The sequence below is a fragment of the Myxine glutinosa genome, chromosome 3 (genome assembly GCF_964187855.1).
Source record: "Myxine glutinosa chromosome 3, kmMyxGlut1.1, whole genome shotgun sequence".
Lineage (NCBI taxonomy): Eukaryota > Metazoa > Chordata > Myxini > Myxiniformes > Myxinidae > Myxine > Myxine glutinosa.
Genome location: NC_136263.1, coordinates 99,400,383 through 99,426,961, shown reverse-complemented (window position 1 = coordinate 99,426,961; position 26,579 = coordinate 99,400,383). Strand labels below are relative to the sequence as shown.

The 26,579-nt window shown below is 42.3% G+C and overlaps 1 protein-coding gene across 8 annotated transcripts in view; it reads left to right on the top strand.

The window, feature by feature from the left end:
• The window catches only part of LOC137423339 (uncharacterized), a 250,533-nt gene that overhangs the window by 71,624 nt on the left and 152,330 nt on the right, over positions 1-26,579 (top strand). For all 8 annotated transcript variants that reach the window (XM_068110373.2, XM_068110371.2, XM_068110370.2 and 5 more), the window contains exon 5: positions 6,035-6,062. In XM_068110373.2, coding sequence (XP_067966474.2) covers positions 6,035-6,062 — 28 coding nt within the window. The remainder of the gene's footprint in view (positions 1-6,034; positions 6,063-26,579) is intronic.

Below are 26,579 nucleotides of genomic sequence, written 5' to 3'. Positions count from 1 at the left end.
ACCCAGCTTTCTGGCACTGGGTTGAACATTGCGCTCCAAAAATGCCTTGGTTATCTCCTGATTTCATGATGCCATGCACACATTCAAAGCACCCAGTGCCAGAGGCAGCACAGCCACCCCAAAACATCATGGAACCTCCTCCATGTTTGACTGTTGGGAAGGTGTTCTTTACTTTGATGGCTTCATTTTGTTTTCTGCAAACATAAAAATGATGTGCTTTATCAAAAAGCTCTAATTTGGTCTCGTCTGTCCACAGGACATTCTCCCAGAAGGATTTTGGCTTGTTCAGGTGTGTTTTGGAAAACTCCAGTCAGTTTTTCTCAGCAGTAGGGTCCTCCTGGGTCTCCTACCATAGAACCCTCTTTCATTGAGTTGTCGACGGATGGTGAAAGTAGAAATTGTCGTACCTTGTGTCTGAAGGTCAGCTTGAATCTGTTTCGCAGTTGATCGAGATGCTTTCTCCACCATTCGAACAATCCTTCGCTGCAATCTTCGATCAAGTTTTCTCTTGGGGCCACGTCCAGGGAGGTTGGCTACAGTGCCATGGGCCTTAAACTTCCTGATAACATTGCGTACGGTGGACACAGGAACATCAAGGTCTCTGGAGATGGACTTGTAGCCTTGAGATTGTCCATGCTTGGATACAATCTTGTGTCTGACCTCCTCAGACAATTCTCTGGTTTCTTTCTTTTCTCCATGCTCATTGAGGTACACACAGTGACACAAAAGAGTAGAATGACTCCTTTTCTCTATTCAAACTGGTTGAATGAGTGATTTTTATATTGCAGGCACCTGCAACTCACCACAGGTGAGTTCAATTCCAAAATAAAGGAGAATCACCTGCTTGAAATCTAATTATTTCTAACAACTTCTAAAATGTGCCAATACTATTGTCCGGGCCATTTTAGAATTTCTGTGTGGAATAAGCTAACATTTCGTAGTTTTCAGCTTTTTTTGTTTTGTTCCACTGCAAACCAAAGAAATACATATGTGGATACCAAAAGGTTTTTTAATTTAAGCAATTTTTTTGAAGAAATGGTGCATTATTTGAAAAATTGCAAGGGTGCGAATAATTTTGGCCCAGACTATATATATATATATCTATGTATATATATATATATATATATATGTATATATATATATATATATGTATATATATATATATGTATATATATATATATATATATATATATATATATATATATATATATATATATATATATATATATATACACACATATATATATATACAGTCATCCCTCGTTTATCGCGGGGGTTACGTTCCAGAACCCCCCGCGATAGGTGAAAATCCGCGAAGTAGAAACCATATATTAATTTTATTATTTTTATATATTTTAAGCCTTTAAAAACCCTCCCCATACTCTTATAAACCTTTCCCACGCTCTTATGAACCCTTTCTACACTCTTAAACACACTTTTGAGACCCATCCTTAGTCCTTACATATTAGAAAAATATTTGTACGTGTATATATAGCTGTACAGTACATTGATGCAAGTTCTTTTATGATTGCAATTCATTAACAAACAAACATACACATATGATCATGGAACTACACAAGTACAGTACAACAAAGTATTTACATTGATGCAAATTGTGTTTTTGAAAGCAAAAGGCAATAATTGACAAAAGTGCCTTTAATCAAACCTGAGGCCTAAGCATAAAGAAGTCTTCATGAGCTATTCAAAATAGAGATGATGATTAATTTTGAAAATTAATAAGAAATGCATTAGCTTCCTCTTGCATATGCAGCAGCTTCCTGATGGTTAATTTGTAGGAAGCAGTGGGGGGGTGGAGAGGAGGTGAGGGTGGTTATTCCTGATCTGATGCAGTGATGAAGCAGATATCTCATCTGTATCAAAAGGTAATGACCGAAAAATCCCATCCTCCACAACCTCGGTCATTCATGTTACTCAGCGACTTAATTTAATTGCAGCTTTAGACAACATCATCGAAATCGTCATCATGATCATGTGTCTCTAAGTTGTAAACATAAGTTATTGTAAATTAGAGGTTACCCAAAGTATGATGACTCTTAAAACCATATTGATCATTAAACTGCAGGACACAGTTTGGCATCAACCTTGCAAATTACTTAAAGTAGCGAAGAACCGTCCAAGAACCCTCCTTACGGATGGGTTAATTACCCCCAGAATCATGGACAAGTTTACCCCCAGAATACGGGACTTTCAAAATGCGCGATTCTTTGTCTACTCATTTATAATGCGTATTTTATTTCGATTTACTGTAATATTCTTTTAATATAGGTTTTAATTAATGTGTTATATTTTTATTTATATTATTATTAATTTTTTAGGCTAGAAAATGCTTATTTTACCGCAAAAATAATTTAAATAAAAAAATAAAAAAAATACCTATAGGCCGCAGAATCCCACGATATAATGAAAAATCCGATATATAATTTTACATATACTAGCGAGAAAAACCCGCGATGTACCGAAGCCGCGAAAAGTGAAGCGCGATATAGCGAGGGATTACTGTATATATATATATTCCTGCACACATATATGTACATGTACATATACACACATTCTGGATATTGAACCATTGTGCATTAATGAGCACTTTCTGGAGGCTCTGATTTGTAGACTTATCCTGTCCAGTAATTCCAGTACACCTATCCAGTAATTGAGTAATTTCTCAAGGGAGTTGCTTTAGTGAATGGTCTTCTGAGTATATAAAGGGAGTATGGAAAGAAGAGCGAGCCACTGTTTACTTTACACAGTACTGTTGTGTATTGCATTTGTTTCATTACATTGAAAAAACTCCTTTGGATTATGCCCTACTGCTTTTTGGACAATTTATCCATCAAAGAACCTTCGGATTTGTGACTATGATAATGCCGAAGGTACACTTTCAACTATAGCTCGGACTACACAACGTCGATTTGAAAATTATTGATGTTGTGTGGGCTTGTTGAGAAATTGATAACGTAAAGTGGAAACCAAGCAATGTTGCTGCATGGCGACATAATACTGGGCACTTGGAACACTATTCTGCAGTTTTACATTGTTTTGCAAAGAATTATAACCACTGTTTTGATGCTGCTATACGGTTTATCAAAAGGTTCATAAAATGTGTATTCTACAACTCCCGTATTTTTTTTCTCTTATCTTTTCCTGCATGGTACCATAGTAAATTCACCACATAACACGACAGAATATTTAATAATGTAGTGCCTTGCTTGAGCATGTTTCAGTAGATCTGAGTGTCAGTGCAGACTCTGACTGACTGGCACGTCACCGTTGCAATAGCTTTTTGTGTTCTTTTGGGAATGTGCAAGGCTAATAGGTCACCCAATAAATCGCCACATCCATATACACCAGCGGTAAAAAGTTTTAGAACACCTAAATTTTTCCAGTTTTTAATTGAAATTTACGCAGTTTAATGTCTCCATGTACTCTGAAATTAAGCATAGAACAAATAAACAATTGGAGATAAAAAAAGAAATCATAGAATCATTTTGTTTAACAAAATTTAATTAAACATTTTGACTCAGCAAAGTAGCCACCTTTTGCAGATATAACTGCCGAACTCACTCGTGGCATTCTTTCTACAATGGAAATCAAATATTGTTCGGGAAGTTCTTCCCAACACTGGCAGAAGTTCCCACAAATGTGTTGCACTTGTAGGTTGCTTTGCTTCCACCCTTCTGTCCAGTTCATCCCAAACCAGCTCGATGGGGTTGAAGTCTGGAGACTGTGTTGGCCTGGCCATCCATGATTTGAAGCCTACCGTTTTGTTCTTTTCCTCGAAGGTAGTTTTGACATTGCCTGGAGGTGTGTTTGGGGTCATTATCTTGCTGTTGGATGAACCCCTGACCATCTGGGCGTATACCAGAGGGTATTGTATGGCGCTGCAAAATGCTGTGGTAGCCCTTTTGGTTCAGGGTGCCAGTCACTCTGGGCAAGTCGCCGACTCTGGATCCAGCAAAAGAGCCCCAGACCATCACGCTTCCTCCTCAATGTTTAACAGTTGGTGTCACACACTGAGGAACCATCCTTTTGTCTACTCGACAGCATACAAAAACCCCACGTGATGAACCAAAGATTTCAAATTTTGATGATAAGAAGAGATAAGACCTTCTTCCAGTCTTCAGTAGTCCACTGGCAGTGCTCCATGGCCCAGGCAATTATTTTGCCATCTTAGCAATGGCTTTCTTACTGCCATTCGACCTGTCAAACCTGCAGCTCGAAGTCTTCTCTTCACAGTTGAAACTGAGACTTGCCTACTTCGACCAGTGTTAAGCTGTGCTTTGAAGCTGTTGTCCTGTGAGCCGCCTATCACGCAAGCTGTTGACTCCCAGAAACTTGTCTTCTGATTCTGTTGTGGCTTTGGGTCTGCCAGACCTCTTCCTGTGAGAGTTTCCTCCAGTTTCCAATATACTACTTCCTGCAGTGCATTGTTGTCCAAATAATGCTTCAGAGGGTGTCATCACAGTCTGTTCCAATATTGCTTTTATACAGACAGGGGGTTTGTCATCAAGTAATCAGCAGAGGTTGGGACACCTGTAGGAATTGTTTGCATCAACTTTCAAGGCTTAATTTACTTACATTGCTGCAGAACAGCTGTAAGTTGTTAACCCATTACTTGTTCCCTGAAGGCCTTTTTTTTTTTTTTTACAATATAACTGCAATTTACATTATTTTCCTGTTTTTGCTAACCTAAACCTTTTTTTTTTTTTTTAACCTTGAGTAGTTTACTGCTTACCTTTGTACCATTTCAGGTTGTTCACTGGACATTAAACTGCGTAAATTTCATTACAAACTGGAAAGATTGACGTGTTCTAAAACTTTTGCCCGGTTGTGTATATCATGAAAATATGATTAATGCTTCATATATGTCGTGAAGGTTTGTTTGTCTAATCACCGTTATTCATTATTTTATGTGAACTACAAGGACACCCATCAAAAACAGACAAACCTGTATTCATGAGGAGTCAAGATAAAAGTACAGCCCTTGACGGAACACATAGCGACAGGGTGAAGAGATTATGGGAATTATAAAACACTGGATTAAATGTCTCTACCTTAGACATAATTCACAGTGAAGATACAAAATCAATTTGTGGTCAAACTGCACATTAAAATGTTATGGATAAATTGGAGAACTTTGTTGAACTGTGCTAATGATTTGGTGGGCCTGCTGTTCGAGCCTGTAGGTTGTGCTGCATTAGTCGTGCTGCTTTACAGAACCAAATTGCTGGAGAATAGGAACAAGAAGTTGAGGCGAGTATTGGAAAGAGTCCATTTTAGCAATGATGATATCGACGAAAATTAAAAAATAAATAAAACAAAAACAAGATGGAACCGTAAAATGGTTAACAAGATCTCCACAGCATTTGACTACAACGAAGTCGATGACGGCCATCACAAATCCCGACGCTTCCCACATAAAGCAGAGTCAGTTGAAAGATGGAAAAACCAAAAGTTTCCACCAGGAATGACCCAATATTAAACTTTGTGCCAAAAAAATTTCCCCCTTGTTTTAACCCCTATAACACTAAGTCGCCACCCCTTTGGCCATGAACCAGGGGTCAAATCCAAAAAATCATTACATATTTCATGAGGTTCCCAATATTGATTTCAGCTACAAAGTTTTGCTTAAGAATATTCCTGTAATAACATTTTTGGGTATTTCACCCTGTGACCCTGCCCCAGGGGGTGGGGCCAAAAGTGATACTGCTCTTGCATGTTTTGTCATGTGGTGATCATAACTACCAAGTTTGGTGAATTTCTGCCCAACCGTTTTGAAGGAGATAGCATGACTTATGGACTGAGAGACTGAGCTGATTACAATATCCCCCATATTTTCAAAAAGCGTGGGGACAACGTCCAATACAAGTTACAACCATAGCTGCTCAACTGCGAAGCGAATATTTGCTGATTACTTGATATGACGAATTGATCAGAGGAAATTTAATCGTTCAAGCTGCTGTGCTGCTGTTGTTGTTTGGTTTCTATTAATCGCCTTCTTTCCTTTCTTCTGTTGCAGACCGTGAGGACCAGTCGATTCTTTGCACGTGAGTGTGAGATATTCCATACTAGCTGTGGTTGTTGTTTTTTGTTGTTGCTTGGCTTGCTTGTTTTTCACTTTTTAAAAGTACAGTCGTTGGTATAGCATCTTTATTGAGAAAATCTGAGCATTTTGTCTTTTCCCCTGCCATGTCTTTGTTTTACTCCACTCTTTTTAATTTGCTTTCTCCCCCCTACAATTCTTGATTATGAAATGTACACATGGTCTGTTGTTGAAATTGCACTTTTTTCAATTATTAAAGAATATTTTTTGGACGTGATCCATGCTATGCTGCAAAATAGTATAAAAACAGGGTTCTCTTACTCGGCATAAAGTTCTCTTCACTCTTTACAGTTGATGTCACACCAATGCAGGACTTGTGCTGAAAACGTTGTGATTTGAAGGTTCAACTACTGTTAAACAAAATCTAATATTCCTTCATGAAGTTTATAAAATTCCACTTAAAATCGTGCAAACAGCTTGGAAAGGTCATATCACTCACTTGGTTTGTTCATTTCAGTTTCATTGTCCGTTTGTCTTTGGTGAACCAATTTTTGGCAGTTTTGGCTTTGTGCCAAAATGGTGACCCACCTCGTGTTACATAAAACAAATTGGGGAAAGTGTAATTGTGAAAGCAATTGCATTTACCAGATGAATCTCCAGCAGAGCATTGCTGCTCTATTTTTCGGATGTATGCCAAGAATTCCACTGGATGTTTGCCATGATGTATGTGCTGACCTTGAGGATTTCTTATTAAGGTTTTGTGTTTGTCCCGTTCCATTGCTCTCTTTAGTTTCCTTACACAATTCCCGTCATTGGAAAGATTTGTCATTTATCTTTTTATTTTTGAGGGTGAAATAACATTTCCTCCAAGATGAGTTTTTCAATGAAGTTTGCTGCATTCCGACCAAGCAAGGCTCAGCTATAGCTTATGACTTGTCCCTTTGTTTGGATGAATGGCAGCAACTGTTGGAGCACCAGCCCCCCTCCTTTTACTCCAGTTTCTCATGATTTTGTAATGGGGATGAGTGTTCTGCCACCGTGCAAGTTTGGCAATGAGCCCTCATCACTTCAGTTAGTAAATTCATGTTGAATGCCCAGCGGCAGTCACTTATGTTGAGATCAAGCCAATTATTGATTCATTTCAGTTATGAGACTGTTAAGCTTCTGCAATTGCCAGCTAATCTTGGTCTCTCAATCATGGCAGTGTTTTGTTTGAGGTGGTGCTTGTATTTTAATGTGTTTTTTTTTGTCTTCGTGATTACATGCATGTGAAGGGATGTTTCAATGAAGGTAGTGATTTGCGATGGTGTCCTTGCATAAAATGAATCGTGAGATTTATGACCATTCGTTTAATTGCCTAGTTAAGCTATTAAAATAGGGGGAGGCTTATACCTGTTTCTAGGCTTTGTTTCTCCAACCAGTGCCCCCCTCACCTCCTCCCTCCCACCACCCCCCAGTTTTTCATGGTACTTTTTCTTGTTATACTTAGTTGAGGCTAGTATAATAGCTAACACATAGAACATATAATAAAGGGTGCGGGAGACAAGAGGGGGGGGGGGGGGGGAGAGGGGAGCACAACAACAGAAAGGAACAGGGACATCAGAAGATTTGTGGAAGAGAGAGGGCTGGGCCAGTGCACATGGCATAAACAAGATGGACACTGCAGGGTATTTCAGGAAAGAAAACAGGGAATTTGAAGGAGGTGGATTTGGGGTGGATAAACGGGGGTAGAAAAGATTATAGTTTTGGTTGGGGAATATATGAGATTGTGGTGAACAACTGCTTTGAAGACCTGGAGGGAGGAGTGGGGTTGAGGAGAATGTGGGAGTTTGTTCCAGAGGTGGGGAAAGGAGGAATGATAAACTGAAGGTGAGCAGAGGGTCTTGATTTTGGCAGTTTCACCAAAAGAGAGTTACTGGCAGACCTTGTGCATCCTGCATGAATATTTTGGGGACAGAGCACAGACAGAGCAGGGGGAGCTATGCCAGAGAGGAGTTGGTCAACAATAGAAGACAGCCAACCTGCCTGTAGTGAGAGAGTGAAAGGCCCTCAGAATCGGCTTCATCACAGGAGATACCAATGATCCTAAAAGCCTTGGTTTCTGCAGCATGACGCCGAGCTCGGTGTGAGGCAGGAGCAACAGCTCAGAGGGTAGAGCAGTGGTCGATCAAGCTGCGGATAAAAGCTTTGTAAGTGGTGAGCAACAGAGTAGTGCCAAGGAAGGTCTTCACACAATGTTGGATGCCCAGTCAGCAACTGGCTTTGGAGGCCAGCTTGGAAATGTGTTTTTCCCAGGAAAGATCATGGCAGATAGTGAGACCTAAAAGCTCGAGTGACAGAAGTTATTTGAGAGGATTGTTGAGAAAGTAGATGGGAGGGGTTTCCAGATGGTCTTTTCGGAGAGACAAAGTGAGAGTGAGAGATTTGTTAGGGTTGAATGACGTGTTCCACGTGTTTGACCAGCTTGGAATTTTATCCAAGTCTGCGGAGAGTGAATAGGCTGCTGCCTGTCAATCTGAGGAATGAGAGATGGAGCGGCAGAGGGTGGAGTCATCAGGAAAACGACAGAGAATTTTCCAGATTCAAAGAGATCATTTTGTTTTTTTGTATACATAATTGAGGCTCGTGAAACAACAACAACAACACAACATGCATTTTAACGCCATTTTCCCTGCCAGAGCGGGGGTTAGCCTTGCGGTCCCCATGACAATCTTCTCCATTTTGCCCTATTTTCTGCATCTCTCCTTGTTAACCCCCTTGCCCGCATTTCTTCTTCCACCATCTAGAGCCAAGTCTTTCTCGGTCTTCCCCATCCTCTTCTTCCTTCCACATTCATTTCCATCACTCTTCTCAACCAGTCACTTTCATCCTTCCTCAACACATGACCAAACCATCTGAAACTGTTTCTCTTCACAGCATCAATCACAGTCTCTATTCCCATCATCTTTCGCAATTCATCATTTGTCTTCCTCTCTCTCAACGATACTCCGCACATCCACCGAACCATTCGCATTTCCACCCTTTCCAGCCTTCATTGCTGCTCTACGTTCATTACCCATGTCTCACTCCCATAAATCATAACACTTCTCACACATGCAGCATACACCTTTCCCTTCAGCTTCAACGACACTCCCCTCCTCACCAGCATGCCACTCAGTTCCCGAAACTTCTTCCATGCACATCTCACTCTAGCAACCGTTGCCGAGTCTGATCCACCTTCTCCATTCAGCATGTCTCCGAGGTAGCAAAATGTTTTCACACCTTCCAGCTTCACGCCGTCTCCAAGATCCAACTCAACATTTCCTCCGTCTGCAGCTCCCTCTGTGCACACCTTACATTTGAATGTAGCTGCCACACTGGTCAATGACCCTCTCAGACCACTGCATTTTTGATGAACCCACTCAGCGCACATTGTACATTGAATGGAGTTCACTCCGACACCCTTCCTGCACACAGCACATGGCCACTCCCCAGTTCTTTCCATCTCACCACATGCTTTACCACTTGCCATCACCTTCGTCTCTCCGATATTCACCTTGAGACCTTTTGTCTCCATACATTCCTTCCACTTGTTCATCTTTTCCTTCAGTCCATCCATACTTTCCACAATCAACACCAGATCATCTGCATACAACAACTCCCACGGTAAACCCTCCTTTACGTTCTGAGCCAGCACCTCCATCACAGCTTCAAAGAGTAGTGGACTTAGTACCGACCCCTGATGCACTCCCACCTTCACCTCAAACTCACCACTGTTCCCGTCCTTCGTCCTTACAGCTGTGCGCGCTCTTTTGTACATTGCCATCACTACTCTGATCTACCATTCCTCCACTCCTAACTTCCTCAATGCCCATGTCAATACTTCGCATGGAACCCTATCGAATGCTTTCTCCAGATCAACAAACCCAAGAAACAACTTCTTCCTCTTCTCCATGTACTTCTCCTGCAACTGCCTCACAATAAAGAGCGCGTCTGTCGTTCCTCTTCCTGGCATAAATCCAAACTGCATTTCGTCGATCTTCACCTTCTTCCTTATCCTCCTCTCCAACACCCTTTCCAATACCTTCATTCCATGCTCCGATAACTTTATCGCTCGGTACGAGCCACACTCCAGAGGGTCACCTTTCCCCTTGTATAGAGGGACGAGGGTACTCAGTTCCCAAATCCACTGGAATGCGGCCTTCTTTCACCACCAGATTGCAGATCTCTGTCATTCTCTTCACACCCCAATTTCCCGTTGCCTTTAACATATCTCCCACAACTCCCGTCGGCCCTCCCGCTTTTCTACTCTTCATTGCTTTTATCGCTTCCTCATCTTCCTTCTCAGTTATCTTCTCTGCCGGTCCTAAAACTGGGTTACTCTCTATGTTGCCATCCCATGAGGCTCGTGAAAGAGCTAACATTTATCACACAAACATATCAAACAGACAAACAAACAAAGTACATAAAAAGGGGAGGGGTAGACAAGATGGGGAGAGAAGGGGAAGCACACAAACACAACATTTGAGAGCAGGGACATCGGGAATGTGTGGGAGGGAGAGGACTTGGGGGGAGGGGGGGGGGGGTGGGAGAAGTACAAACACAAGGACACCAAGGACTTTCAGGTAAGAAGTTAGTATTTCAAAAAAGTGGATTTGGGGTGAAATTAGCGGGGGTAGAAAAGATCAAGGTTTTGGATGGGGGAAGATAAGAGATAGTGGTGAACAGCTGTTTTAAAGACATGGAGGAAGGAGAGGGATTGAAGAGAGTGAAGGAGTTTGTTCCAGAGGCGGGAGAAAAGAGGAATGAAGGAGTGCAGGTGAGCAGAGTCTTGATTTTGGCAGTTTTATCCATAAGAGGGTTGCAGGCAGATCTTGTGCGACCTGTCGGAATATTTGGGGGACAGAGCCCAGAGAGAGCTGGAGGAGCAAGGCTGGAGAGGAGTAGGTAGAAGACAGAAAGACCACCAACCTGCTTGCGGTGAGTAAGTGAAAGGCCCTCGGAGGTAGCTTCATCGCGGGAGATTCCAATGATTCTGAACGCTTTGGTTTCAACAGCGTGAAGACGAGCTATGTGTGAGGCAGGAGCACCAGCCCAGAGGGGAGAGCAGTATTCCATTGAGCTGCGGATGAAAGCTTTATATGTGGTAAGGAGCTCAGGTGTGCCAAGGAAAAAATCTTCATCATTAATGAAGATTAGAAAAAGCACATGGCCCAAACCCTGCCTTGAGGAACTCCAGCCTGGACAGGAAGAGATGAGAGAATTCCATTTAGAGCCACATGTTGACTACGCCAGGAGAGGAAGTCCTCGAGCCATGCGTGGAGATTTCCATGGATACCATATGAGTGTTTGGTGAGCAGGGCAGGGTGCCAGACCATATTGAAGGCACGAGACATGTCAAGGGATACTGCTTTGATTTCCTGTTTGGCATTGAGGAAATCAATGCATTGTTGAGACAGCATGTCCAGAGTAGAGTGAACTGGTCTGAATCCAAATTGATGACTAGAGATCAAGCCATTGGAGAAGATGAAGGATTTAATGTCGCAAGCGATGATGGATTCCATGACATTACTGATTGTTGGGAGCAGGCTGATTGGTCTGTCTTGCAAGGATCTGTTTTTGCATCTTTTTTGTGTAAAGTGGTAATGTTGGCTGATTTCCAAGCAGATGGCAGATGACCTTGAGCAAAAGTGAGTGTGAATAGTGCAGAGAGAGGTGTGATAGAGCGGCGGAGCAGGATTTTAGGGTCGTGGGCTGATGCTGTCTGGTCCAGTTGCAGGATGAGAGTCGAGGTTTAACAGCCGCTTCTCCACCTTGTCGGTGGAGAAGTAAACAGAGTCCAGAAGCAGCTGCGTTCGAATGGGTAAGGTGGGTACAGTGAGAGATGGGTTTGGGACACAAGATTTTGAAGCAAACACAGAGTTGAGGCATTCAGCCTTTTCACGGTCCGTGTCGGCTGTGTAGCCATTTGAGGTAAGGGAAGGGATGGAGGGGAAACAAACAGCAGAAACAGACTTTACCAGATGCTAGAAGGATTTGGAGGAGGGAGGCAGGTTTGAGAGTTCAGTCTTGAGATTAGACAGCTATTGTTTCCTGGCTCTCCTGAGGATAGACACTCCCTTGTTCCAAGCTTTGTGGAAGGAACTGAGATTGCCTTCAGTTGGATTTGCCTTCCATGAGGCGAAGACAAGTTGTTTCAGGGCAACTGCCTCACCACAACATTCAGTATACCATGGACGGGAGGAAGGATATGACAACTGAAGACGAGATGGCATGAATCTGTGCAGCAGAGAGAGAGCAATTTACTTTGGAAGAATTCCCAGGAAGAGTTAATGTCAGAGGCAGTAGAAATAGGAGACCAGTCTAGAGGTTTAATGCTTCTTGAAGACCAGGCCAGTCGGCCTGAGTGAAATGCCAGACTCGTCGGCGCTGACGTGGCTCTCCGAAAATGGCCAGAGAGATGTCCACTTTAACAAGGAAATGATCAGATGAAGTGATGGGAGCAGAAGAACAGCAGCAGACATTTGCAGGGAAGTTGGTCATAACCAAATCCAGAAGAGATGATTTACTGTTGACCGAGTTCCGGGTCGGGAAATTGACAGATTGATTGTGTCAACCCCATTGAGCCGCAGAAGTCCTTTGCTGAGGTGCCATAGCAGGTGCGAGAGGTACCCACACCCAGGCAGTTGGCATGATGACAATTCCAATCGCCATATATGAGGAAGTGAGAGTTGGGATGAGTGGATAGAAATTGGTCAGCAAGATGTAAGTGGAGTCATGACTGTTTGGTGGACTGTACAACACACATATAAACAAAAGGTGGGAGCGGGGGGGGGGAAGCCATAGCCAGAGGTACACCTGGGGTGTGGTGAGGGCAGTGCAGGGAAAATTTCCTCAATAGAGTTTTTTTGATAAAGAGAGCAACTCCGCCACCGGGACGAGGCTCTGGTCTATCATACCGGCGGTGGAGGGAGTAACCAGTGAGAGATATTTAGGAATCAGTGACATCCTGAAGGAGGAAAGTTTCTGTTTTTGAAAGGAGGAAAGCAGATTATGTCTGGTTTGTCGGAAGCAACCTGTATGGAGAGATCAATCAGGTTTGAGTGAAGGCCCCGGATGTTTGAGGTCCATATCGTTAAGGAAGAGGGAGGGGGTGTATTGGATACAAGAGAGAGGGGAGGGATAAGGTAAGAGGATGGAGAAGAGGTAGGGGTAGGGAGGGCTGTTGATAGTGTGTCAGAGAACAGACAGGGGAGGATTTGACAATGAAGATGTGTAAAAAGAACAATTAATGAAATACAACCATCCATTGCAAGCTGGGGTTTTTGAAATTTTCAAATCGGATATACGTACATTTGAAAACGCTAGAGGATGGGTGATATGAAGGTGAGTTTTGAGAATGTAGAAAAGAAGAGCTGCAAGTGTTAGTAGGAATTGAAGTATTTATTTGAAGAGTTTACCTCAGAGTTTCTTCCAAACCACCATTTATCTGATCTGCCATTGTCCGAGCTGTTTCTCAGAGCCGACTGGAACTTTCACAGTTAAATTTTCTTCTATAATGGGAATAATAAGTATGCGGACGTGATTGACATTTTTCTTTTTAACCTTGACCAAATTTAATGTCATGACCAAATTATTATTACTAGTGAGATACCCGTGCTACGCACTGGTTGGAGGCCAGAAGCAAACAGGCAATGCAGATACGGCGAATGCTAAAGCATGCAACCAATAAATTGCACATTCCTGTAGCACCTTCAGTCGCACGTCAGACATGGACAGAAAGTTCATGAAGGACTTCCATGAAAAACGTACCCGTTCACAAACAAACGGGTACGTTCACGTATCGAAACATCGATCGTGGGTCCGTGGCGAATCTGCATATGGCGATCCGCGAAGTTCACGTTCAGAAAGTAGAAACCATCATGGCATGTCATTCACTTGAACTCGATATCTCTTTTTTCATTCCAAACAACATAACTCCAATCACAAATTAATCCCAAAATAAACTTTTAACAACATTGTTGATGTGTCCTTCATTGTAAAAACTACCAAGTCAACAGTTAAAAGGATTTTGAGCCGATAGGTGTTACGGCCTTGGCAAGATCGATGGAGACAGCAATCTGTTAGCTTATAGACCGCCCAAATAGCTATGTGGAATTCTCTCGTGCAGAGATTAAATGTCGTTTGAACTTTGGCCGAGGTCATTATTTACTTTTAATGATGTTTATATACAAATCAAAAAGAAGATAATTGGGTTTGGGTCATCCTTCCCGCATATCTCGTGGGATTGTGAGTTGGCGAGACGACCGTGATGGCGGAGAGGGGTTTGGCATTCTCTCAAGCAGGGATTCAACCCATGTCCTTATAAAAGTTTTTTGTCCGAGGTCACCGAGTCCGATCGGTGCAGCGACCGGTGGAGCCGTTTGTGCGGCACCCGGGAAAATAACGGTATGCAGGAGTCCAAACCTGAAAATGCTGGAGGCCAATGCTGAAATTGGAAAAATAATATAGTCTATTTTCCTCTCGGTGATCCCAGGATTACCCACCCAACATATCTTTGCGATCGGTTCAGCAGTTTTTACGGTACCTTCGAACAGACAGACAGACAGACAGACAGACAGACGGACGGACATTTGGTGAATTATAGTTAGATTATAATACTTTTTTAAAAACCATAATTCGAGAAGGTTAGTCTGATAATGCAATTACCCTCTCGAGATAGCTTAGAGCCAGGCACATTTACGCTTCATTTACATCATACCCCTGAGATAAATGTTAAGGTCAAAAGGTGGTTCTGAAAAAATACACATTTTTTGTCATCGCTCATTTTTGCTAATGCAGAATCTCAAAGACCGCTTGGCATACTAAGACGTTATTGCATTATACCAGTGTACTTGCACTGAAGCTGTGCACCTTATATTTGATTTGTGTCCTTGACCTATTTTTCGGATTGTGACCTAATTACCAAAAAACACCTCTTTGATCAAGACTTGAATAATCTTCCTCTGATTTTCATGATTTACTGTTATGGATAGATTAGAGATGGGGACATATTTTCTTAATTTACACTCTCTCCCTAAATGTTGAAGATCAAGGTCATATGACAATCCGTAAAAAAACGCGACCATCATTGGTTCGCAGGCCAAGAGTAAGTCGCGGACGATCTCCAAGGGTAAGCCAGGGTAGGGTTACCCTTGGCGATCACTGTGTGATTGCAGATAACTAGTTTCATTGTCCACCCACGCAGTGGGATACGGGGTTGTGGCTGTGCGTGTCTGTCCGTGTCCATCCAAGGTATAACTTTTCTTTTCTTTTTTACCATTTGAGCTTTTGTCATCAAACTTTCAACAAACTCTATTGTGTGAATATGGAGAAGACTAATTAATGAATGGATCAAAGGGCAAAGTCACATAAAATAGAAAGAGGGCTAATTGAAACAGCCTGGTTTTGTAATCCCTTCCGTTTTCATTTTCTTTCCATTGAGCTTCATTGTATCTGTCCAGGCCATAACGTTTTTACCCTTAGAGCTTTTGTCATTAATTTTTCAGCAAACCTTTATCATGAGAATATGGAGAACACTCATTAATGGGTTTATAAATATATTTTTTTAAAGCTGTTTTCTTCAATATTAGTTATTTTATTAGACGTGGACGTGCATTTTTGAGATTCTTTCTAGTTTAATTTGTGTTTAACTTTCACCCCCCATCAACTCTGCTGCTTGGCAAAACAATATGAAGACATCACTGGAAACACTATATTGTTCATACAGTTAGCTTTAGATGCACATTTAATATGCACGCTATGTGTAGTGAACCTCAGTTGTTGATGAGGATTAGTGGGGGGGGGGGGGGGGGGGTTTAAGAAATCTTAAGCCACTTTGAAGTATATGGTTTGCAAAAGAGGATAAATATCATAATTTGGGATGGGATAAGTAACATGGAATTGAGATAATCAGCATTGTGAATTATACAGGTGACGTAGTTCCCATGGGACTGTTCGTTCCACTCTGCGACTGTTCGTTCGTCAGCTTGCATCCTCGGTTTTGCTCTCCCATAAGCCTCAAATGCTTTTAAGGAAAGTCACAACAAAAGTTTTGGAGTTCAGAATAAGGGACATATGTGATTTCAACATGAACTGGTGAGATCCTGCAGCAAATTGTTCTTCCTTTATATGCAAGGCTTTTGTTTCTATATGAAACTGGTTTGGCACAAAACTCATGATTGGACTGTACCAATAGAAATGCAAATCATAATTTGCACCTCCATTGGTGGGTAGTGGTTACACAATGAATCCCATGAGGTTCGCCTTGTATTTCCTTGTGCAAATAAAGTGTGCTCTCTGAAACCTTATTATGACACTGATGTCTTCTAGCCATTCTTAATGACCACATGTTGCGACTGTCTAAGTGTTATTCAAGAGGAAGATGAGGGGGACCTTTTTATCCTCTCACTACATTGTTGTTCACACTTGTTGCTTCAAAGGTTTAGTTAAATCGTAAACCATGTTGCCATGTTGAATGGCGGCAAAACTTAACACGGTCTTTATGTCTAAAACTTTTTGCCTCCAATGCAAGAATCTCTGGCATAAATTAAAACAAACCATAAAGACTTTTGCCGACTGGAAATTTACAACTTTTAATGGCATTGAAGTTACTTTGGTTATAATTTGTCACGCCAACTTTATCACACGTAAAAAAGTGACTGCTTAGAAGTTTTATTTATTTATTGCAACATAGATTTAGTGATTGATTTTATTGGCACTTGTCATTTGCAATACAAGGTGCTGCATTTGCACAGTAAAGTGTCAGTGAAGGATATGTATAATTGATGCATGCTCCGATGCTGTTAGGATGGCCGAGAGGTACATACACTCACCTTTAAACTGCGCAGCTTGGGTTCAAATCTCGTCCCAGCTATAAGCTATAATCTTGGTGCCTTGCAGTCAGGGTGGCTATCGATGTGTGTGCCATCCCTCGAATTGACGTGAAAGTGAGGTTTCCTTCTGCCTGCGTTAGTTGGTGGACGTTACACATCCCACGGTGTCCTTCGCGAAGATTAGGCAAGCTATCACCAACACCATGAAGAAATTCCAAATTCGTGCCCTAACCTACAGAGGGCATTGCATCAGTGATGCAGCTGCACTCAGCCAATGATGCTACCCCATAGCCTTGTGCTGCATACCAAAGAAGAAGAAGATACAGCTCCTGATTTGTCAGAGTATTTTCCTATTGAATGTTGTCATAAACAATGTATTCATTAATTAAAAAATTTTTTGTTATTGTATTCATTGTGAAAGGAAAACGACTGGAAATGGTGAATCTGATGTGAAAACTGGATTTCGCAGCAAATTCTTATGAGGTACGACGTCTCATTTTATATCAATGCCAGACGAAGGAAGAATTCATGCCGGTGTTGACCATGTACACATGCTTTAAAGTCCACCGTTCGCTTTGAACCTGTATTTGAGTCCGTATTTGGCCAAATATGGACTTGACTACAACAGACTGGCTAAAATTGCAGGAAAAATGTTGAAAGATAATCATCTTTCCTTTAGGTACCGGTACATGATCAGAGGATCTATTATCAACTCATTTTGTTTCATAAGGTACTGGACAAACTCTACAGCAATATTTTGTTGCCCTACCACTTGGAATTTACATCAAAGGACCTCTTATCAAAACATCTTCGACCACTTTATGTTAATCAGGAATCCAGGATGCATTCTCTAAAGTTGCAAAACTACCACAAATCCTCTCTTCATGCAAGTGCCTCCAATTTATCAATACAGAGTACCTGTGAAGACAAGCAAATACCTATCCTGTGCGACTGTTTGTTGAAACAAATGGTCACTGAAACCAAAGCAATAGTACAGCCTCCATTTGCTCAAATCTCCAAAGCCGCATACTTCTGTTGTCCTTTCATTGTAGAGAACATTGTTCTGTCATTCTGTCATTGTTCAATGTTCTGAGAACATTCTGTCATTTGCAAACGCTTATTGGTCGGGCTATCGTTTTTCTCGCCATGCTGTGGACGGATTTTTCCAGCCTTTAGCTAAACAACTATCTGTAAACTTACCTTGCATTTCTGCTTTTATTCGTATTTTGAACCCCATTTCAAAGCAATCTAAAAAGCAAAGATTGCAATGAGTTGTAGAGCAGGAGCATGCTACAATCCTTATTCCAGTCGGAAGAAGGTCTGGTTAATACATGCACACGGTATAACCAGGAGTTAATCCAATATAGTTCAAGAATCTGCATATTGTGATCATGGAAGAAATTGATATATCCAATGTGCTTTTAAAAATAACAAAAAGTAAAATATTCCCCTGAGATAAACTGCTTATATTGGATGGGGATGTGCGGGTCTGGACGCCATGTTTTTTTCATCAAATGAAAAAGTTAACTTACCACTATGACATATTGCTCTTGAGATTCATGTACAGTATATGACATGTATTCTGAGGTGTCCTGTCTTTCTCTGTCCTTCCAGTGTTGTGGAAATGATGTGCCTTCAAAACTTGGTCAGGAATTCCAGGTTTTTGAGCAATCGTCTAGTGACGGTTATACATCCAAGTCAGGATGTTATGTGATTATGAAATTGAACTTGTGGCATTGCCTGATTCAGTCCTTGTGATTCTTTATGGTACAGATAATGGGGATGGGGAGCAGGGAGTCTAAGTTATTATGGTGCATTCTGTCTTGTACATATTACAGGCACAGATGAGTGGTGTAACGAGGGGATGTTGATTAGAGATTGTGGTGATCCACTTAAGTCAGCAGCTCGATATTTTCAGGAGAGAGTTGAGCTTCCTGAATCTTGCTTTAGATCTTTCCATCTAGCCAATCTATGCCATTCCTATACCACCTAAGCCTTGTGGATGGGGGAAGCTGCCTGTCTATAAGTGTCAGGAGGTGAGCTTCTTGCCATAGTGGGCAGCCGCTGCCTTCTTGTCACCACTTTGTTGATGTGACTGGCTCGTTTGTGCTTCTGGTCAATAGTGGTCCTTAAGATATTGATAATGGACGATTGTGCCATTGCAAGTCAGGGGCATCTGGTTGGGATCGACAATATTGGAAATAGTCGTAAGTTGCCACGTATCAGGTGTGAATGGACTTGCCACTTCCCACTTGTCCTCCGAAGTTTGCATATCAACAGGAGCATATCGGGCAAACAACCTCGGGGCCCCCACCCCTACCCCCACCCTTTCTCTCTTTTATAACTTTTCAAGGAACTTTCTTTAATAAAAAACAAATTTTTTTAAAATAACAAATGATCACTTTTATTTAGCCGTATAACCGAAAATGAAGGAGATAGCGGGACATTTGGACCGATCGAGTCAATTCGCACCCTCGACTGTTGAACACTATTTCTCCCTAAGATTGGCAAAAAATACGTGAGAAGATGGTGAATAAAATTTGTTGGACAAAGAGGATACAAACCCATTTCTTTGTTTCGCAAATTTCTGGTTAATAACCGTTTTCTGCAACTTTAGCTTGAAACTGTACCATTAACAGCGGTAAATGTTGTTTCGTTTCCGGCAAGAAAGCCGGCAGGGAAAGCAAAATCGGCTTCGGGGTTTAAATGTAACGATGAGGAAATGAGGATGAGCCGATGAGGGGTTTCACTGTACGGTTTAAAAAAAATTACAGGAGAAGCTCTGGCCCCTCAACGGACCCCGGGCCCCGAGGCAGCCTCCCCCTCTCGACACCCCTACATATCATCCTCGTTCTTTCCACAAGCAGGCAAGTGCAGCTTCATTAACAGAGGTGCATGGAATGGGGCTAAACACTTTGATAGACTCACAATTGACATTGTGATTAAGGAAAGGTCATTGAAGGAATCGAAGATGGCTCGGCCAGAACACTACCCTGAGAAATATGTGTGCCTGTCTCATATTTGAGATTAAACCCTTTTTGCATCAATGTTGCAAAAAACGTTTGTCTTAGACAAACTTTTTGCAACTCATTGCTGCTTTGGCCATACTTATGCCTGCACATAAACTATAACTTACTGATGGAAAGATATGAGACGTTAATGCACTTTTTCTCCAATAACAGGGAACATCCTCCATGGGATATCGAAATTTCCAGACTCCGCAAAGCATGTAGCTGGACATTCTCAAGCAGAAGATGCCTTTTTTTATGCTGCTACATTTATACTACTGTCGAGTGCTTCTGTTTTGGCTGGCTTCCTTGGACATTGTGAGACGGTTGATTTAGAAAATAGCAACCAGAATAGTGAACGATTTGATAAATTTTCAAGTTGTTAACCTTTGGCGTTTTCAGTGAAAATAGTTCAAAATTTGCTTGTTTTCACAAATTTCTGTTATATGATGTGATGTAACCTTTAGTATAAAAAGTAGTAATCCTTATCATGGAATAAGCAACATTTCCCTATAACTGCTGCATTTGAAATGCATCTAAATTATACTTCCTTTGATTGATATTTGGACCACATTTCTTTGGAACAATTTTATTGAATTGCATTTTCGTGAAAAGTAAATTGTTACTGTCAATAAAAATCAATCAAATTGCCATACTATTATGGTTGCCTGCTGTCTGAATAACTCCAAACAGGCGGCGAGTCTTTAAAGACCACAATCACCTTTTGTACCTCGGACTGGCTTCCGGTTCCACAGTGTTACGAATGGGGAGTTGTGCCAGCAGTCAGGTAATAAATCTTAACTCATGAGCCGAACAAAACCAAGTTACGTGCTGCATTCTTATCTCTAGAGCCCAATCATTTCTTGATTAATCAATACAGGAGTAATTTGATCCGTAGTTTACGTCAGGGATGCGTTCCTGAAAAATGCAATGAATATCAATATGAAGAAAATCAAAACAATTTTTCTCATAAGAATTAATGGAAAATGGGGGGGGGGATGTGTTACTAACGTCACTACTTCAGGTATAATATTTCCCTTTTTACCCATGATATGCTCTCGATAATGTTTAATAATGATAATTGATAATTGTCGTGTCCAATCAAATGATAATTGTCGAGTCGAAATTGATAATCGTCGTCTCCAATCAAAAACCCTTTTTTGATTAAATGACAGTTATATTCAGGTACACATACTGTTACGGATTCGTAACTTCCGTTGTTGTGGTTTTCACCCACTTGACATATTTCTGATATTATGTACTATTATTATTCTCAAAAGGTTTATTATTCATGAACAGTTATCTAAAGTTTAAAAGGCTAACTTTAAATGATACCGGAAACCGAACCGGAAGACGACGGCAGAGAAGAGGGAGAGGCGTGGCGAGAAAAGTCGGAGAAAGGCGTGACGTCGAGGCTCTGTAGCGAGCGTGGTCTACCGAAAGTCGCGAGGGAATTTTGAGTTCCTTGAAAGGACATCCGGCGATAGGAATTATCGCTGGAATTGAGAAATCTGCGTAGTCAGGTTTGGGCGCTGAGATTTCGACGAATCCTCGCCTAGTCGCATCGACTCAAGTAAGAGCCGTCGGCCATTTTGAACCTCGCGCTTTGGACACATACAAAGGCTTTGCTGCGCGTCAGCTGTAGCCCAACATCCTACCGTCTGTCGGGGATGTGTGTGCGACCGCTTCGTCTCCAATTACGTTATGGTTTGCTGAGTGAGCGGTGAAGGTGCTCCTCTGGAGGACGCCTATGTACAGTTTCGGCGGGGCGATCGCCATTGCCAACTGTACGCGATTCGGGTCTCGACTGGAGAGCGAGATTCGGGCTTCGACTGGATATCATTCTAGCTACCGCTGGAGCGAATCACCTTCGCCTTGGAAAATGTTATAGAGACATTGAGGAGTGTCCTTTTCACTCGCTGGGAGTGCAGTGAGTTACCTGACTTTAGTGATGGTACCATCCTAAGCGATAAGGTATATAGAGTGCACTCTTAATTGCCAGTTGTTGTACCGTTATTCTTGTGTATGATTCTTAATACAATATCTGTTCATTTATAATCATTGGTGTGGCTTCACTATTGATTTCTAACACAGAATAACATATTTTTCTGCCGGGGCTCCTCTCGGGGTTCGGAGGTTTACCGAGACCAGGAGATCGTAGAGGAACCCATAACAATACGTATAAATAAATAAACCAAGTACAGAAACATTCAAAGTCCACTGCCCTCATGCAAAATAAATAAATATCCTCCAGCACTGCATTGCCGGAGCGCCTCCGGCGCCCAGCGATGCTGCAGTGCAGCTCATAGAGACTGTATTGGGAGGGAGAGGTGTACAATAACTGATTGATTAATTGCATAATTAAAGTCAATAAATAATGATCATAAAATATTTTCTTAATCAATTGGCTAATAGCATAACTACACCACCAGTGCTTCATCCGAAGCTGTAGCTTTTTGAAAAATAATTAAATAAGTCATTAACTGAAAAAATCAAATAATTAATTGATTAATCAATAAATATAATGAATCGATTAATTGATTAATTAATAAATCAAAAATATCCTTTATAGCCACATCACTTGGTCACTGTCATGTCCAAATATTAGCTTCCCAGCTCAAAAGGTGCGTGAGATATTGCCCTGACAAGAAAGAAAATAAATAAATGATTAATAATAAAATAAATAAATAAATAGTAATCATAAAAAATTAATCAATTGGCTAATGGAATACCGATTTAGAATAGGTACACCGTATCCCTGCGCATTGTAAGAGCATGACCAAGGGTTGGCGTCAGGAAGGGCATCCGGCCATAAAAACATTGCCTCAAACAGGGAACCATGATTGTCATGGGACCCGCAAGGCTAACCCCCGCTCTAGCGGGGAAAATGGCCTTAAAACGATCATTCATTCATTCATTCTAATGGAATACCTAAACCACAACGTTTCATCCGAATCTGTAACTTTAAAAAAAGTCAATAAATCAAAAATAGCCTTTACAGCCAAATCACTTGGTCATTGTCATGTCCAAATATCAGCTTCCGAGCTCAAAAGGTGCCCGAGGTATTTCCCAGATGATAAAGTAAATAAATAAGTACTAAATTAAGCGATAATAATTAAATAACTAATCAATTAATTGATTAATCAAAAAACCAAAAATACCGTTTTTATCAAAGCACTAGCTCACTATTGTGCCAAATCACGTGTTCACTATTTTGTCCAAATATCAGCTTCCTAGCTCAAAGGATGGCTGAGATATTGCCCGGACAAACAAACAAACAAACAAACAACCGGAGTGAAAACTGAGTACTCCCTTTCAGCGTGTGTCATTGCCAGGCCCCCTTCAGTGCCCGGCAATGACGTTATGCAGCGCCTGGAGATGCCATAGGAAAGGAGCGGTGTACAATTACCATACATATTTAAATAAAAACAAACCTTTTCTGTAAGCGGTAGAAGTTGGCGATATGTCTTCCTTTTCCTCCTTCAATAAATGTGGGCATATTTATAGATAGGATGCAAACTTAATAACCCGGCAACATGAACAGCACATTCATCAGCATCCATTTGGCGAATAGCATCTAATTTGACTTCTACGGTAATAGTTTTACAATGCCTCTTAGTCGATCTACAGTAGAGTATATATTGTTATGTCTGGGGGGTAAAGCAATATCTAGAGCCAGGTAGATCTGTATAGGTAGGTATTCGACTGTCGCGATAGGGAATCTACCTGTAATTTCTTCATGTTTAGGCGTTTTGTCGGTTAAGGTGTATAATTGTGGATCTACCAGGAGATTCGAGTGTTAAGTAGTTGGGGATTAAAGATAACGCCCCTGTGAGTCTCACCTAGTAATCAAACCTTTGTCCATTATGGCACTGCAGACCACATAGACACTTATACTTGTCACATTTGGCTCGGCGGCCGTAGGGTCTAAAAAATCTACGGCCACTAGCAATTATAGGGCGGCCGCAGTATTTCCACGGTCACACAATGTAGCAGTCACATATGTTTTTATTTTTCGGGTAGCCACACGGGGTATTTAGAAATTGTGGAGACCGAAAACGTGGGGGTGCCGTACGGTCTTTGATTTGATGTCGCACGGTGACCTTAGGGCGTCCCTGCGGCGGCCATATAATTTTCAAGGCAGACGCAAGGTAGCCTCAAGGTGCCCACAAGGCGACCGCAGGGGGGCCCTAAGGCGAACGTGCGACCAGACGGACGGTAACGAGTGGGTATATATACCAGTTATTTTTCATATGTATAACAGCACTTACAGTTGTCATGGCTACGGCTTGTCGAATTGCTACGGCCACCCTAGAAATGAAAAAAGTTATAACTCCGCGCTATAATTCCACGGCGACCCCTACGGCCTGTAAAAGATAGCCATACGCCCTAGGGCCACCCTGAGGCCACCTCAGAAACTCTGCGGCCACCGCACGTTTGTCAATTTAGGGGGGGTACGGCCGCCGTATCCTAGCCGTAGAGCAAATGTGACTGAGGAGTTAGTTAGGTCCCTAGTACAACACTAAATGACGCCCTACCCCCTGACATGACTTAGGAAGAAATCGAGCTGGAACACCGCCACAATTGGCCGCCACCATTGACACCTCCGAAAGGCCTACCCACCTCGCATAGCACGTGCTATTACCGAGGAGCAGGAGTGGGGAGAGCGGCAGTGGGCGTGCCCCTGGACGAGCCGGCGAATCGTGGGAGGCTCTGATTGGCAGAGCAGTGCGCCAATGTGACGTGATCGGCCAGGGATATGATCGAGGGTCAGACGCCAATTTTGAGAGAGTCGAGTTGAGGGTCGAGTTGAGTGCAGTTCGAAGGAGTTCACGGCTTGAGAGAGTCCCGGTGCGATCCCGAGTTTGGAGAGTCCTGTCCCTGGTCGAGTGGAGAGTTGCAGCTCGAGCAGCTTTAGTCCTGGCCGGCAGCCCGAGTGGAGTTCGCTTGCTTTGTGCAGCCCTGCGTTGGACCTTTGGAGCGAGGGAGCTCGTGGTGTGCCGTTGAACCGACGAGGCCTGGTGGTGCTCGGAGGCGGACGGAGAGGGCCGCGGGGCCGTGTTACACTGAAGACGACTGGAGCCAGATAAGCCCGAGCTCCGCGTTTACACTTTACATGACGAGACATTTTATTTCGTATTCATATTCCCTCATCTGTATCTGAAGTGTGTGTGGGGACGTCCCGATTAGGACATTTTATTACCGGCGCGTGCTTTTTCACTGTCTTTGCTTTTCATTAATAAATCCTTATATTATTTTTGTACATATATCTGAACGCAGTTTTCCTGGGTGTTTGATTTTGATAGATAAGGCTGCAGGGCTCTTGCTGTGTCTCGCCATTCCGCGCGTTTAAGTGCTTGATTTGGAATCTGCTATTGAGTTTTCGCCTCGGAAGTTAAAGCCTCGTAATCGGCCTCCGCAACTTTGATGTTACTCGCAGTTACGTGACAATATCTTTATATGTGAAGCAAATTACAGTAGTTCTTTCGTTGATTCTGCGATCTCCTGATTTGGTACTTTAGCGATGTATTTTGGCGTCTTTGTCAGTTGTACAAGTTCTGAAAATGCCCAAGAATAAAAGGTATGGTTTTTAAAACGACGTGAGTGTTGAGATGTTGTCTTAATAACGTGACGATGTATTTGTGAAACGAAATAATAAGAGGTGACATAGTGCCTTCAGGAATTATTCACACTCCTTGACTTTCCATATAAGGTCCCACAGTTGACAGTGCATGTCAGAGCAGATACTCTACCATGAATTCTAAGGAACTGTCTGTAGAACTCCGAGTTAGAATATTGTGAGAAGGCATATATCTGGGGTAGGATATAAATCAATTTCTAGAGTGTTGAAAGTTCCCAAGAGCACAGTGAGCTCCATTATTAGGAAATGGAAAGAATATGGAACTACCCAAACTCTTCCTAGAACAGGCCGGGGGATCAAACTGAGCAACGGGCAAGAAGAACCTTGATCAGGGAGGTGACCAAGAACCCAAGAGATTGCAATATCACGCATATAAAGTGCAGATCCTACAACCTTTAGAACCGAGAACTTCCCATGGTAGACGGATTGGGTGTGATGGGGGCAGTCCCCTGGCCTCCACATTCTCCTTATGTGATGCCCTTGGACTTCTACTTGTGGAGGGGTATGTCAAGGATTGTTTTCCAAACCTTTATTGCTGATATTGAACTACTTTGTGCAAGGATAACTAACCAATTGCATTATAAGTGTGACATAGGATATGTTGGCCAACACATGGAGTGAAGTGGATTATCACTTGCATGTGCTCCGTGTCACTAAATTTGCACATGTTGAGGTGTACTGAAGAATACAAGAACTTTTATGAATTCCGAGGAAAAGTACCCATCCCAAGTGATGGGAAAAGCTAACATAGGATCCTCCTCCCCTCTCTCTTTCCTCCCCCTCTCTCTTTCCTCCCCCTCTCTCTTTCCTCCCCCACTCTCTCCTCTACTCCCTCTCTCCTCCACTCCCTCTCTCCACTCCCTCTCTCCACTCCCTCTCTCCTCCACTCCCTCTTTCCCCCACTCCCCTCTCTTCCCTACTCCCGTCTCCCTCCCACAATCCCCTCTCCATCCCCCACTCCCCTCTTCCTCCCCCAATCCCCTCACCCTCCCCTGCCTCCCCTCTCTCCCCCCCTGTCT